This window comes from Malaclemys terrapin, chromosome 13 (assembly GCF_027887155.1).
Source record: "Malaclemys terrapin pileata isolate rMalTer1 chromosome 13, rMalTer1.hap1, whole genome shotgun sequence".
NCBI lineage: Eukaryota > Metazoa > Chordata > Testudines > Emydidae > Malaclemys > Malaclemys terrapin.
The window spans coordinates 7,165,229-7,182,068 of NC_071517.1; the positions used below are offsets into that span (position 1 = coordinate 7,165,229).

General features: G+C 37.3%; 1 protein-coding gene across 2 annotated transcripts in view; it reads left to right on the forward strand.

Moving 5' to 3' along the window:
- The window catches only part of PRKCA (protein kinase C alpha), a 313,637-nt gene that overhangs the window by 8,208 nt on the left and 288,589 nt on the right, over positions 1-16,840 (forward strand). For both annotated transcript variants that reach the window (XM_054046940.1, XM_054046942.1), the window contains exon 2: positions 1,248-1,279. In XM_054046940.1, the coding sequence (XP_053902915.1) occupies positions 1,248-1,279 (32 nt within the window). The remainder of the gene's footprint in view (positions 1-1,247; positions 1,280-16,840) is intronic.

A 16,840-nucleotide genomic window follows, 5' to 3' on the forward strand; every position in this document is an offset into this window, starting at 1 on the left:
AAGACTGTATGGAAAGTATTGTCAAATATACTCAGAGTAAATAAGGAAATACAATTTTATAATCTTTCCAGTATCATGATCTTAGGTTTCACTTGTAATAACAATATGAAAAATGTTTCAGATAAAACTAAATTTTTTTGTAAAGTTGCGTGTCCCTTTAATGTCAACTTTAATTTGAAGTAAATTTTTACTGAAGTCACATGAGGTTTTTTTTAAATGATTTTTTTTCTCTAAATCACAATAAATATTTGGATATGAGGAAGAGATGTTGTTGTTAGTTATTTAATCATAAATTTTGTAGCTAAACTTCATACTTATTTTTGCTAAAGGGAGTTATATTCAATGTAATGGCTTTTGCTGGATGTTTGTCTTTGTAGTTTGGTTTTGTTTTCTCTCAGTATAAACACTTTCAGCTGCTGCCTCAGATACAAAACCTCCTCAAAAGAGAGAATGTAGAGAGTGTGTGTGTGTAAATGGTACCGAAAACAACTATTTTTGTTGATCGAGAAAAAGAACTCAATGTCAAAATTAAAAATGAAAAAATGAGGTGGTGATTTGTGTGAGATTTAATATATTACTAAACTCTGGGTACGATAGCTAATACTATGCACATGTTTAAATCATTGTTTCAAACAATGATAACTTATTAATAGAATTATTTTTAAAAGATTAGAAGTACAATAGTTATTAGAGCAGTGGCCTTTATTAATTTATTTTCTCTGTGTTAGCTGGATATTCTTTGTAAAAGCCCCAAAACAACCAGCGTCAAACGCCTTTCTGTACGTCTGTCTCCTGATCTCATCCCGCAATCATTGTTGTAGATAGTTAAATCTCAATATGCATACTAAAATTCATCTTAGAATCCAACTATGGTTCTTTTTATAGCCCTCTAGCAGTTGGAGTATTTATAATATCGTAAGTATACACATGGCATGGAGTGAATTGTAACATTATGTAATATTCACAGATGACACTAATTGTGGATCCAAAATTGCTTGTAAAATAAAATAAAAATAAAATAAAGGTTTGCCAGAAGATGAAATTACATAGCTGGAATCTGCTGCTATTCTCATCTTTGAAATAGACGGGTTAATGCTTTGTTTTGTATTATAAAATCTGTTGCTTTCTTAACAAAACCTGAAATCATGTAGTTTAATGTGAGGTTTTTTTTTTTTTATTATACTAGGTTAGTGGGAAGAAGCAATAACTAAATATGTTAAGACAGTGTTTGTCTTTTTCCCTTGCAGGGGGTTTGGGAAACAAGGATTTCAGTGCCAAGGTAAGCCACAAATAGTTTATTGATTGCCATACAGTGTTACACTTCATTTTAAATCCAGCCAAAGGTTGACTGGTATAGCAAGAAGGAAAAGCTATGCAGGTGATCTGTCCGTATGTACGTTGAAAAGGATTAGAATTGTTGAATTAAGATTTTTTTAAAATGTGAAACAGGCAAACCAGAAAGTTTCTTTTGACAGAGTTTCCTCAAATTAAATGTCATCATTTGCATACAGTGCAGCCTCTAACTTTTTACAAAAAGAATGTTTATGCAATTTATACCTTACAAGTATCACTTTTTTTTTGGATCAGGAGGTGCTGCATGTGGGGGTGTGTTGGAAAATGAAATCACCTTTTAGTCTTATGGATTTTCTTTCATGTCCCAATCTTTTTGTTTTTAATCTTCATCCTTTTTACCTATAAATTCAGATAGACCATTGGTTTGAACTCTGTTTTAATCAACACAAGGGAATCACTCTGTGATATAGAATACAATTAAGAAACCCCCAAACGATAAAATGAATGTAATTAATTCCCAGTCAGCAGAGCTAGCAATTATTGTAATAATGTGAACTGATAACAGTTGGAAGTTATATTAGGATAGATATATTAAAACTTATTTCATGCTACATTCTGTTATAGGCTTTATAAACTGCGCCATTGTGGTACTCATTCAGTATTTATTCTGAGTTAGCAATAGTTTTCTTTGTCTACTTTAAAAGGGTACGGTGCTATATATAATGTTTTTAATAGACGTCAGAATGCTGTAACTTCTTATAATTTATCTGTCCTGTTGATGCTACATATGTACTCAGTAGCTAGCCTTCTGGCTCCTTCGCTCATTACACTTTCTACGATTGTTTGCTAATGCTTTAAACCACATTTTTCTATCCTCAATACTGATTTTATTTATTAAGTAGGGGAATGAGCGCACTGTTAGTTGTGGTCATTTCATGGCAGGGCTATTTTGATGTTAGCTGGCGCTTTTAAAAATAAAACCTTTCTCATCCTGTACATACAGGGGTGATATTTTTAAAAAATATACCCTTGCTACTATTTTTTTCTAGTGAAAAAGAGTGACTACAGTACATTTATATCCCCCTTTCTAAAAGTGTAGTCTATATTTTGCCTGTTGTCCACTATGTAAGCATATTTTTATCATAGAATTAACACAGGAAAAAAACCTTGTTACTTTTAATCCTCCTGCTATCCCTATGTCTTATTGCTCTTTGTAACTCATAGATCTAGTATCATACTGCCAAATCTTTAATAACGTGACACTCTTTGTTCCATTAAAGACCTTAAAATTTGGCCTCTAGTGAAGGAATTATTTAAATATTCAACACGGGAAGTTCCCTGAACTACATAGATGTTACAAAAATTAACTAAGAATGGGGGATGAGAATGTTCTCCATTCATTTTATATTTGTTTTTAGCGATGAACCTTTAAAAAATCAGTTGGTAAGGAAGTACGCTTTTTTGTGTGTTGCTTTACTATGAAATGTGCATGTTCTTTTTCTGGTGTAATTCACTATTATGGGCCATGAGCATGTCAAGTATTTAATATGTTGGAATTTAAGGGCCTCCCTGATTTCTCCCTTTATTGCATTTTACTGATAGAAGCTGGTTGAATACATAGAGAAGCTTCAGCTATGTGAATAGTTGGGTATGCTCAATGTTTGGCAAGGAGGTGTGTAAGAGCACGGGAATGAACTAGCTCTGAAGCGAGCATGTTATACTCCTCCTCCTCAAATATTTAAAAAACTTGGAACAAGATGGGTAAAATAAATCCAGTTCAAAATCTTTTCAAACTTTCTCATAAGCCTGCCTTTAACTCTATGGGGTTAGGAGGAAACTTCCCATGTGTTATTCCATAATTGCTTATTGCAGAGTTTGTTGCATCTTTCTCTTAAGCAGCTGATACTTGCACTTATCCACCAATGATACAGGACTAGATGGACTACAGTCAGATTTAGTATGGCAATTCCTGTTTCCAGTTTCTTATCTTTTGGGAGGGTTTTTCCTACTACACTTACACTCAAACTGGTAGGGTTAATTTTAATTTTCCGAGAGGAGGCCTGTTAGGTAAGGAATTATATTTATCATAGGTAAAGATCAGAGTTTGATCTTGTCTAATCTCCAAGACATTGTCTTGGCACTGGCAACAGTGGGGGATTTCATGCTCTGGAAGTGTTTTTTTTCCTGGACCCTGAAGATGTCCTTCTCCATGTTTCTTGTGCATCCATCCAAGCAGTATTTCTGTGCTTTTACACTACCGGAGGATACTCTGGACTGTGCATTTGGACTCTGCTCTTACATGGTCAAAAGTAATAAAGAACGTGATCATTTAAAAAAATTCTCATCTTTATCATGGTTGCTAATGCCATAAAATACATTTCTTCATCCTGAATGTTGTTTGTCTGTGTGTTTAATGCACCAATCACTGTGGTATCTGATCTTTCCTACTATAATATTTGCTGTTTGTTGATCCAGATGAAAGTGAAATCACATTCATTAGACATATTATCAGGAGTTGTCCTTGAATCTTAAATCACACTCTCTGATAATCGGGTGGGTGCTGCACTTCAGCTCTCTGACTTGAATCATAGTTCTTTAGTTCAAAAACAGTTCTACTATGGATAGAAAATTAATTGTTCATTTATTTCTCTCCTTCCTTCCTTCCTTCCTCGTGCCTCTCCCTTTTCCTTTATTATTAATAGTCAGAGTTATGTTTGAGGTCAGACTGCTTCATTGTAGCACCCATGCAACTCCGAAATGCAGGATTAATTGGGAACTTCAGGCCAGGCCAGGGCGTTGTTAACTGAAGTGAATAAGTGAGAAAGTTTTGCTGAATCTGAGGACATTGAATAAGAATGTAAAGGGGAAAATAAGAAAAGTAGAGAAATACTGGATGATGGGCAGATGGAAATGGAAGCCCAAGAAAAAAAGTGGGCCTTTCACCTCCTGGCAGCTAATGCAAAATAAAATCATAAATTTTATCTTAATTATGTAGTTCTTTAAAAACGTGTGTCTCTGTCACGTCTAGTGTGATTAGGGATTTTGTTTATTGTAATGTTGCTAAAAAAACATTCAGTGACTGTTTCATGTCCTTTGTTGTAGCCTAATTGTGTTACCTTGTCTTGATCTGGCAGGAGGTGGTGTGTAGAATGGGATTGGAGAGGGGGGAGAATGAATATGCAAAGTGAAATGTTAAACTTGCTGTTAATTGAAGTTGGTCAAACCAAATTGATTTTTACAAGAAACTTTTTAACTCTAATTTAAAAAAAAATCAACCAAATTTTTATATCTTGGAAGCTAACTAGTATTGGAAATTAATGGAATTGTATGGTATTTGGAAAGCTGCTATAGTTAGTGTATCATTTAACATTCCATGAGAAATAAAGTCACTACAGTAAAAGCTGTGTTATCCGGCACTTTACCAACTGTAAAGCTCTAGAAACTGGCATTTCTGATATCCTTTAAAAGTCTGGTTGTTGCAGGGCTGGCAGGCTCCCTACCTGGCTCTGCCTGGCTCCCCGGAAGCAGTGACTTGTCCCTGCTGCTCCTAGTCAGAGGAACAGCCGCGGGGTTTCCGTGCGCTGCCCCTGGCCTGAGTGCTGTTTCTGCAGCTCCTGTTGTCTGGGAACCGTGGCTAATGGGAGCTGCGGGGGCGGCGCCTGCGGGCGGAGGCAGTGTGCAGAGCTGCCTGGCAGCACCTCTGCCTAGGAGCAGCAGGGACATGTCACTGCTTCTGGGGAGCCACCCAAGGTGAGCAACGCCCAGATCCAGTACCTCAAAACCCCTCCCACACCCCAACCCCCTGCCCCAAGCCCCTTCCCTAACCCAGGCCTGGTCCCCACTAAGCCCCCACTTCGGACTAAGGTACGTTAATAACGTAGCTGAATTCGAAGTACCTTAGTCCGAACTTACCGCGGGTCCAGACGCGGCAGGAAGGCTCCCCCGTCGATGCCGCGTACTCCTCTCGGCGAGCTGGAGTACCGGCGTTGACGGCGAGCACTTCCGGGATCGATCCCAGAACATCGATTGCCTGCTGCCGGACCCTCCGGTAAGTGAAGACGTACCCCCAAACTCCCCCCTCCGAGCCCGCACCCCAACTCCCAGCACTGAGCTCCCTCCCGCACCCAAATTCCCTCCCTCCATTGGTAAGTATAACTCTCAGTTAACCAGTATTTTCGACTTACTGGCGCCCCCCACCGCCATTCCCGTAACATGCTGGATAACAAAGCTTTTACTGTATTAACTTTGTAAAAAGGAAACAAACAAAAAACCTTTGAATTCATTGTTGTTTTTTCTTATTGAAAGGCTCTGAAATACTGAAGAAGGAATAAACTTAGAACAACTATGCAGGGTGAAAGCTGGGACAATGACTGTAATGAAGTGATTGTAAATAACAAGAGGATAAGGAAGTAAAAGGACTGCAAGATGCTAGCTAGAAAGCAGGTTCCGGAAACTGCATGACATTTTAAAATAAAGATATTAGATTCAGAGAAAAGACATCAATGAAGAATATGACAAAAATTTCAGAATGACAGAGAGGGAAAAGAAAAATTATTATAGTGACAGCACCTAGCACAACTATAGTATAGTTCTTGGTCTGTCTGATTCTCCATGTTGCAAAATCTCATGCTAGACTGAAACTTGACAGACAAATTGGAGTTTGGGTATTTTTTCTTAAAGCCATAGGTGGCTTAAGCTTTCTTTGGCAGTAAGTTATTGAAAGAGGGGAGGTGGAATGTTCCCTGGTAATATACATTAATGCAACAAACCGTAAAGGCTTCCAATAATCTGCTACCGTAAAGGACCCTAATTGAAGAATTTGCGCCAGGTTCTTACAAATTAACCCACAAATCCTAACTCCATGCATTTACATGAACTGTTACAGCTAATGCTGCATGTGTTTTAGGTACGTCTCATACTCTTCCATATTTTTAACTTGTATTACAGGAAAGTCATATACAAAGTACTACTAAAATTCCAATTTAAAGTGACACTCTTGGGATAAAAATTTAATACAAGTTCTTTCTTGTCTTTGTATACTTTTTGTTCTGGATTCACGTTGAGTCTTGCAACAGTGTTTTTCCTTTGTCATAGTCAGTTTCAATTTCTAGCTGCCCTGCACTAGGCCTGTGCTGCAGTGTTGGGGTTTCAACATTGCAGGAGACAGTTTATATCCAAAAAATATTTTCATTAATGTTTTAAATTAAAAAGATAATGTTTCTTTTTATCTTTGATTCCGTATAAAAGTCTTGCACAACTTAACTTTTGGGTGTAAACCAAACTTAAATTTAAATTTATCCTTTACATTTACAAAGGATAGTAAAATCGGACTTTTGTTGTTTGTATTTCCTTAATGCTCAAAGGCCCCAACCTAGTGTACTGTGTGCTGGGACAGTTGTTGTCTCAAAGAGTTATTCTTGCACAACTGTAGATGTATCGAGAGCGAAAATGATTTTGGTGAGTTCATCCTAGTTCATATTCAAAACCACCATTTAGGATCCCATCCTATAAGTTCCTCTGGGTCATTTCATGGAGGGCTTGCACAATTTTATCATATTTGGTATAACTGTTAATCTCTTCTCAAGAGTATTAGGATTGGAATCATGCAGGAGTGTTGGAAAAAACATCATGCCTATCTGTGTGGCACGGAGCAAATATTAAAATTATATATTGCAGGCCAGAACTGAGTTGTGTTACCAGAGTTCAGTGGGAAAATTTAAAAAAAGTTTTTGTCCGCGGTATACCAGTCCCTGGCTAATTGATTTTTTTGCGGAATTCTGAGTCCTTCACTATATAGTGCACCAAATTAATACAAAAGGAAATTTTTTTTTAAAAAGTATCCTAAGCATTAATGTGACTGCCAATATCCACAATGAACTTTATTGAATGAAGTTAAACCTTACTGAATTAGGGTTAATGCCTTTGAGAGATGTTGTATTAGAAATGCAAATGTTTATGTACATTTTGATATTGTATGGAACTTCTTTAGCAGGAAGACAAGATAATACAATCTCTGGAAGGTATTAGGAAGTTCAGAGGTTTTTCTGGAACAGCTGTATGTGAAGTGGTGCAAATTCTCCCCTCTGAAGTTAATCTTTTGAGGATATTAACTGGGGAGAAAGACCCAATGTGTACTACTTACCTGTTTCTGGAAACTCCAGATTAAAGACACCTGCAGTGTATAAATGGTGAACTGAACATGTTATGAGTGCACTTTTCCCCTCTGTTGATACTCACACCTTCTTGTCAACTGTTGGGAATAGCCTACATCCACCTTGATTGAATTGGCCTCGTTAGTACTGACCCCCCACTTGTTAAGGCAACTCCCATCTTTTCATGTGCTGTTATATATATACACACACACCTGCCTACTGTGTTTTTCACTCCAAGCATCTGATGAAGTGGGTTTTAGCCCACGAAAGCTTATGTTGTTGCTGATACAGACTAACATGGCTACCACTCTGAAACCTGTGATGAACTTGTGACCACAAGGACTCCCCTAGGGTGAGGGAGTTAAATGACACATCCTGCCAGAATTTGTGTTAGGGTTGGGGTTAACCAGTATAAGCTTATTAACATGCATGTAGGTTCTTTTGTTGTTTTTAATGTTTTGTCTGCATTTCTTTTTACCTTAAGAATAAAGTAGGCTTGCTTAGAAAAAAACTGTGTGATACTTATAAATGTAGCAATTACATTTGTCAACCATCTCTGAAGAAAAAGCCAGCAGGTGTCCTGGGGCAACCTGTCTGTGCTGAGAAATACACAGTGAAGGCAGGGAACTGTGCAGCTTGGAAATACCCTGGTCAGAAGGGAGAAGGATGTAGATCTCTACCCAAGAGAGGCAACAGCTAGGGAAGCCTGAGGGTTTGGTGCCCTTGCTGGACCAGGAAGGGGAAATACAAATGCAGTTGCCATGTACTGTACTGTGACGATTACATCTGAATTTTCTGGCTCTGTTCTTGAGTCACTTCACTGAGCTCAGTTATTGCAGTAACATTCAAACACTGGCTGATTTTTATAGTATTAGAAGTGGGCCTGAACCAGAGCAATCAATTTGAATCTCTCCTAACTTCAGGGAATTTTGGTTATGGGTCAAATTCTAGATATGAACTTTGTAACTTGGTTACATATCTCTATAGTACATGTGACTGCTCCCATTCATTGTTCCTCTTCTGGGTTTTGTGTACCAACCTTTCTCTGTCTGCCCTTTTGGAGGAGGCAGGATGAGTGGTGGTAAGGAGCATCTGACTGCACTCGAGAAGGGTAGATCTTAAAGCTGTAAAATATTGCTGAGAAATGTTGGGCCTGATCCTGCTCTCATCGAAGTCAATGGGAATTTGCTGATGACCTCTATGAGAGTAGAATCTTGGTCCATATAGTTGGTGCACAATTGAGATTGATACACTATATGAAAATCTTGCACTTAGCTTTAAAATTCGGGCTCCATAGAGCTTTGTGTAACTATTAAGGTTGTCTTTCTGGACCCTTGCATTTGTAATCAGTTTCTCTACTATTTAATAAAACATTAATACTGTATGGTAGAATCATTGTCAGCATGTTGTAACTCTGACGGATTGTTAGTAAACAAATTGCATTCAAGTTTACTCAAGCTGTTCTCAGAGATTTGAAACAGTGTTTTTTTTGTTCTTTGTAGGTCATCCTTGTGATTGTTAGTGAAAACATTGTAAGATCATAAAAATGATTTTTTCCCCATTGTCAAGCAAGAGAGCAAACTGGTTAGATGGGGGGGGGGGGGGGGGGGGAGGGGGAACCTTTTTGCTCTGTTTTCTGGAATTTCTACAAGGGGAATGCGGAAACGTTCAAATAGAAATTTAAACAAATTATTTTGTCTTCCAGAATATGAATGTTTCTCTTTTTAAGGAAACGGCCTTTATGATAAGCATGCTCATTAATGTGGACCTTGTTTATTTTGTATTTTTGTTTCCATCTGTTTCCATTTTTAAACAAAACATTTTCTGTGTGAAAACAGAGATGCATAATCATTCTAAAGAACAAGGATGGTGCACGTTGGAGAAATTTAGGGCCTGAGGTTGTTCATGTAACTTCTTTTCTGTGCCTCAGTCTGGGTTTGGTTCCTTGAAGTAAGAATCAGTTTTATTTCCAGCAGTGAACATGAGATCAGCATTTGTGGTGTTGTTGAGTAAATAATTTTCCCATGTTCAGATTTTGTGGTCACCTACTGCAAACTCTCTGCCTCTTAATTTACTACTTCAGTGCCTTTAATGGAGTTGCAATACTCCACACACTTCATTTTCCAAATACATTTTAAGATTTGAGGCTGACTGACAAACTGCTTAGCAAATCAGGAAGTCTTTAGTGTGTGTGTGTGTGTGTGTGTGTGTGTGTGTGTGTGTGTGTGTGTATTATTGACTTAAAGAGCTAATAATATGCTTAGCTAATCCATGTAACTGTGTCCCTTCTATGGTTACTATCACTCTCTCCCTCCATTCCCTCAATTTGTTTGAGTGGTTTTTATGCCCAGTTGTTGCATCTTGTCTTAACTAGATTGTAAGCTCTTTGGAACCGGGTCTGTATCTTATTATGTGCAGCACCTAACACAGTGAGACTGCAGTCTTGTTTAAGGTCTCTGGGTACTATTGTAATGCAATTAATATCATAGAATCATAGAATATCAGAGTTGGAAGGGACCTCAAGAGGTCATCTAGTCCAATCCCCTGGACTATATTATATTTATATTAATAAATTAATATATTTATTAATATATAATAAACAAAATCAGTTGGGGACTAAGCCATTTCCTTTCCTTGCAAAACAAATAGCATGTTAAGAAACTGCAACATAAGATCCTTTTTTATGTCCCCTTCGCCTACTATTCTTTCTCCTGTGCTCTCTGAAATAAACCTTGGCTCTTGTGTCCTGTTCTTTTAAGCACTGTCTTAATTAGTCATAAAAAGGAAAAAAAACTTAATTTTGTAAAATAAAAGGTCTTTTTGGAGGGATGGGGAACATACTAGTCTCTAATGTTCCTGTGCTGTATCTCTTATCTGAAGAGATAAGTGGTGGTCTTTGGCTTGTTTTACACATGCAGCACATGTTGATTTCCCTTTCCAGTCTTAACATATTTATAGAGGCGATGTCAGAAGTTTTCTTTATAGGTGAATGAACTAGGGGTGTGGCAGCTTTTCTATTCGTTCCTCTTGTCTTCCCACCAAAAGTCTCATGTTAATTGCTTCCCTCATATGAGGTCTGTGCTCTAGCTTCTTCTATTTTTTCCTTATTAAAAGAAAAATGTATTTCATTGCCACTGCTTCTGTTCCCAGAAATTTTGCTGCTGAGGTTGGACAGGAAGTAAAGTCTCCCAAAGTTTTGTCTGTCTCTTGATGTCTGTGTAAGTTTTGCAGGCAGATTGGATGCTATACATGACCCCCTTTGAAAAGTGCAGTTCTGTGCTGTGCTCTGTATGTTTGAGCTTCCTTATAAATCAGTTTAATGAATACTTCTGTTAGCCTGATGCTAAGATTGCAATTTAGTTCTACAGAAGTCAGTGCGACTCTGTAGGGGAGTTAAGATCTGTGCTTGCAAATGCCTTCTGTAGAATCAGGGTCTATTTGAGTGCATCCTGTTGCAGGTGAACATTTAACAAATATAAATATATTTTTTTCTTAAGTACATTTTAAATAGATTCCTTTGCTTTTTAACTTCTGTCTGCATTTGTTTTGCACTCCTCTCTTCTTTTTTTCCCTTGCCTTCCCAACAACACACACTCCAAGTAGGGAGGAAGCATGGTTTCTTATGGGACTGATACTGGGGGATCTTTCCAGCTGTGCTGAAGAATTCTGGAATGTCTTTGAATATTAAGAAGAACTTGAATAGGCCCTCATTGGTATTGTCACTCCTTGCAGGTGAAATGGCCTCGGCTTGAATGGTTTATCATTGCAGGATTGGGGTCTTCATTTCCCTCAGCCTCACTTATGTATACTAGGATGAGTTCTTCCTCCTTTCACAGGGGTGTTTTGAGGATATATTCATTCATATTTGTGAAAGGCTCAGGTACTAGACTGATGAAAGCCATGGAAAAGACTATAAATAAAGTAAAATAAAACTAGGTGTACAATAATGAGTTCACAATTTATTCATGGAGTAGACATGCTTTATTGAAATAGGAAAGTACATCATTTACTTGTTTTCCAGGCAACTTCTGTTGGAAAATCTGGGCTTATTGCACGGCGTGTGTGCGTGTGTTTTGGTTTTTAAGAAAATGCATTTTGACTCATTTTAGGTGTTCTGGAATTATATTTCCACAACAGCAGATCCACCTTCCCCTTCTGTGCACTTCTAACATGGTCCCTTTTTTTTTTTTTTTTTTTTGCTTTAATCAGTTAGCTGTTCCAGTCATTTTTACAGTTAAAGAAAATGACTGTTTCATTGCCCTGAAAATGGTTTCACATTCTAATTAAGTATGTGGGAGTGATATCTGATTCAGAGATGACAGCCAAACCAGTTTGAGTCCTGGGCAGGCAAAATTGGTGTATTCTTTATTGTTCCATTTGGTTTTGCATGATTGCAAAACAAAACACCACAACACCTGCTGATATTGAGCCATACCAGTATTCAGTTCATGTAAATTGACTTGCAAAATAGCATTTTAACATATTAATTGTGTTGGAGCTGGTGTTTAGCAAGTGTTCTAAATGGCTTTCTCTGTTATAAGCAGAATTTCTTGAAATGTTGGGAAGAGAATTTGTAGAAAGGTGAAGTAAAAAAAAAAAAAAAAATCAGATTTCCTGACTGAGATTCAGTGATTTTTGTTTTAGTTTGAATTTGTTTTTTACTGGATATTACTTCCTCATTCAGCGGCAAACTCTCCAAACTTTAGTCACATGAATCATTCCACTGTTAACACTGAAGTTAATGACAGGTTTCACTACAAAAGTTTTTTCTCTTAATTAATTAGCCTCTTAGAGTTAGTAGGGCAACTCCCACCTTTTCACGTTCTCTGTATGGGAATACTGTATATATCTCCTTACTATATGTTCCATTCTATGCATCTGATGAAGTGGGCTGTAGCCCACAAAAGCTTATGCTTAAATAAATTTGTTAGTCTCTAAGGTGCCACAAGTATTCCTTTTTCTTTTTACTGAAGTTAATGGAACTATACATATGAGTAAAAGTCTGTAGGAACTAGCTCTTAGGGCTGAATCTTTGATAGTTGTTATAAACTACAACCCTGTTCAAATCAGCAGGCGTCAACTGAATGGAAGTTACAGATACTTAGGTATTTGTCATTAGTTGTTCACTGGTTATTGCTATTGGAAAATGAACTCTTGAAACGTTAAAAAATACAGTGGAATCTGCTCTCAAGACTTCCTGTAATAGATGGCTCCTATCTCAGGCAAATACACTCAAATGGTTTGTCTGTGGATTCCAGTATAACTTCGTTTAACCTTGAGTTAAAACCATTCCTATACAAAACAAGCAGTTTTTGCTGGTACTTTAAGTAGCTGCATACATTGAGCTTTATTCTACGGAGGGAAATGTGTAATTTTTTGGAGATTGTCTTGTGTATGTGCATATTTCCAATTGCCTGGTGTTGCTTTTGTTTTTCTCTCCAAAGTGATACACTTCTCTGAAAATGTGTATTTTGCCCCTATAATGTTATGGGTTTGTCTGCATTTTTATTACTCTCTTTTCCCACCCCCACCCCCACCCCCTCACTTCCACCATTCTAAATGGCATAGAAGTCATCAAGCATTTTGATATGGACTGAAACCAAAACTTGTCTGGTTTGCAAAAACAGCTGCCTTGCATGCCCTGCCATTTAAAAAAGTAATGAAGTCTGCATAAGCTTAAAATGCATGTACGCGATTCGCAGTGTCAGAACCACTGTATACTGAAGAAGCACACTGTAGGTTAAGGAGAAGGGTCTGTGTAAGCAGCTCACATTGTAGGATTAAGGCCCTAATGACAAACTTATTTAAATGGATCCATTAGGGTGTATGTTCAACATTTATTATTACTTGTTTATATTCACTGCAGTGCATAGGGGCCCCAGTCATAGCTCAGGGTCCCATTGTGCTGGGTGCTACACAAACGCAACAGTCCCTGCACTAAGGGGTTTACAATCTAATTAAAACATGGTCTGCTGTTGCTGCTTAGAACATTACCTCTCTTTAAAAAACAAAAACAGGATAAGTTACAAACGGAGTTGCTTTTATCAAAAGAGCTGCTTTGATTTTTATATGTATTTGTGCACTCCTTATGAATACACACAGAGGAGTGCACAAATACATATGAAAATCAACCCCTGAATTTTACTGGGAGGAACCATTGTATGAAGATAACTATCTGTGTGCTGTAGGTACTGTAACTGTTTTCAAAATACTCATAGAAGACAATACTGATTAGCAATAGAGATCTATTACATTTCATCCATTTTAAAATTTTAAATGTGTGCAGATTGATGTGTCTGACTGAATTGGCATGGATTGGGATAGATAAGTTTCTGTATTAACTTCTCTTGAAACACCACTGTAATTTTCTGATTAAAATGACTAAATATTCAGCGATGGTGTTTTCATTGTCTGATTGTTTTCCTTACCCATAATATGTTTATATATAATATAAATTATTTTAAAAGGGACTTCCTCTGCTCTACTATATCCCTGGAACTCTCTTTTCTTGAGTAGGGTTGCATGGCAGTGAATGAGGGTAGTATTTAGTTCATTTCCTTTACATTACTAATATGTACGGGGAAAAATGCATACTAGCTGTAGGATGAGAGTGTAGTTATTTTGAAGGGAGATGAACTTTGTTTCCAAAAGTTTCAGAGTAACAGCCGTGTTAGTCTGTATCCGCAAAAAGAAGAACAGGAGTACTTGTGGCACCTTAGAGACTAACAAATTTATTAGAGCATAAGCTTTCGTGGACTACAGCCCACTTCTTCGGATGCATATATGCATCCGAAGAAGTGGGCTGTAGTCCACGAAAGCTTATGCTCTAATAAATTTGTTAGTCTCTAAGGTGCCACAAGTACTCCTGTTCTTCTTTTTGTTTCCAAAAATAACTCCTCATCTAAAGTTCAAATATTTCACTCCTCTTTAAGTTCAAAGCATTTTGAACCTCTCTGGAATGTGTTATACGTGCTATTGTATTGGCTCCATTAACAAAGTTGTTTATATTCTGGAGTTAATGCTTTCACTTTAAATATACCTTTTGCTACTGTTTTCTGGTTGACATCTTTTAGCATATATTAAGTCACTGATTTGTTGTTTAATCACCAGTATGTCCCACTGAATGCCGCAATATCAATAATATCATTATTAAAACTGCCCAAACCTGTCCTGAAGAGCTCAGGATGAGGCTTCCCCTGTTTGAAATCTGCTATCAAATAATTTTTGTGGGCGGAGTCTGTCTTTTTTTTTCCCTTTGTTTTTTAATACTGATAGTGCAGAACATAGTTAATAACACATTATCATTGCTTTTCTGTATAGATAGGTTGAAACAGACTTTGTGGAAGGGTAAAAAACATCAATCTGTCTTCTAACTGCTTTTTGCTCCATGAAATCAATCTTTGAAGTATATTTCCAGCTGTCTGCTTCCATATTGCACTGCAAACTGTTCCACATTCTTATGATTCTCTCTGACTGAAGAAGTCTTTCCCAGAAGGGAAACTTCTTTCCTTTCTATTTCTTGAAAGCAGAACAATATATGAAGTCTAAAACTCCTTGTGCAGTATGTCAGGAATAAATATATATTGTTACATGGTATCCCGTCATTATAGTTATGCCTCTGCTATCCAAATTCTAGTTAAATTAAGCTATTGCTGGGTTGACTGTCTCCTGAGGTCTGCTGTCTGCACTTCTTGCCTTCTCTAAAGTTGATCAACAGAAGAATGGTGGGGGCTGAAAGGTAGCCCTCTGCATGCCGGCTCCTCCATTTAACCAAATCTCCAGAAGTCAGATAATCCAGCCTTGAGCGTGTGGATCATGCATTGTTGGCTGGATAATAGTTCCATACAGGAAATATTCTCGTCATTAACTATTTGAAAAAGATGCTGACTATCACTGCTTCATGTGTTAATAAGTTATGCATTGTATTATTATCTACTGTTCATATGGTGGTAGTGCCTAAAGGTCACAACCCATCTGCTCCCCATTGTACTAAGAACTATACAGACGACATAAATGACAGTTCCTGCCCCAAAGAACTTGCATGTGTCTCTGCTACAAAACTAGTAGATCTCATAGTGAGTATAATACTCACCTCTGTTTTATATACTTTTTATAACGTACTTTTAGTTGTATATAATATCTAACTACTTCTGCCCTCTGCACAGTAATACTAAAACATGAAACAGACAGGCATCATAACAGTTTTAAAAAGAAGTCTTTAAGATAAAGAGTGAGCAAGCTTAGAAGCTTTAAAGCTAAATAATGCTAATTCAAAGGCTGGACTTAAGTCAGTGACAGAAACAGTCATACAAGCTTTTAGCACTTCCATTGTTTTGGGGAAGAATATAAGGCACATCAGCTATGTTCACTAACTCTTTATTCCTACGCTATAACACTTCTCAATTTTTGTCTGTCTAGTTTAATGATTTTCTATAGCAACCATCAATGTAGTATCTGAGCAAGAAATAGATAAATTTGTTCTGCATGATGATATCCCTAATGGACTGATGTAGGAGTCTGCCCTTCTGCCCATTCCAGGGGTGAGCATGTTCAGCTTGATGGCTTTTGTGTGTGTGTGTGGGGGGGTTTCCAAATCTGTTAAGGTGGCAAAGCGTCAGTAAATGGATTAGCCATGCAGTATGCCCTGCAACTTCTCAGATTTTGGCTCAATCTAACCACCTCTGGTAACTACTTCTATAAATGAGCCTACTGACTGAGAACCTTCAACAAATGCCATTCTTCTCTCTCCCTTGGTTTCTTTAGGTTTTTCTAAATTACTTTTTATTCTGGATACATTTAAAGGATGAAAGTTCTCCATTTTAAAAAAAGAGAACAGAAGAGAGCTAAGGGAACAGCTGCCATCCTATGAGTTTTCAGTTGTCCTGTATGTGGGGTGCTATTGGTGATGGAGATGTTGCAAGAGAACAGCAAAAAGGGATCTTACCAGAGTTCCATTTACATTCTAGTCAAGATATTTTAATACCTAGTTGTTTATTTTTGTCAAAGCTCCCATTGAAAAACAACTTCAGGCACAAGCCTGTAAAAACTGAATAAAAGGGATAAACAATTCTGAATTTCAAGTTGTTTGAAATGAATTGTGTAGTGTGAATATACATTGGTGACATGTCCATAGCACAGCTGTTTTTTCATACATCTGTTGGAATCGAGGAACAGATTGTCTAAGCCACAAGTGAAAATGAATATATTTTGTTAAATAAATCCTTCTGTAAATTCCATGCTCTACCAAGTATTTCAGTCGGTAAACAAGGTGTTGTTTCTTCACGGTGTTTGATTTCTGCATGTAGCTATTTGCTTGTCTAAACCTCACCCACATGTTAGTACAAATAGCAGTTTCTTTAATCTTAGTTTCTGAATCACTTATACAGTAATGACCC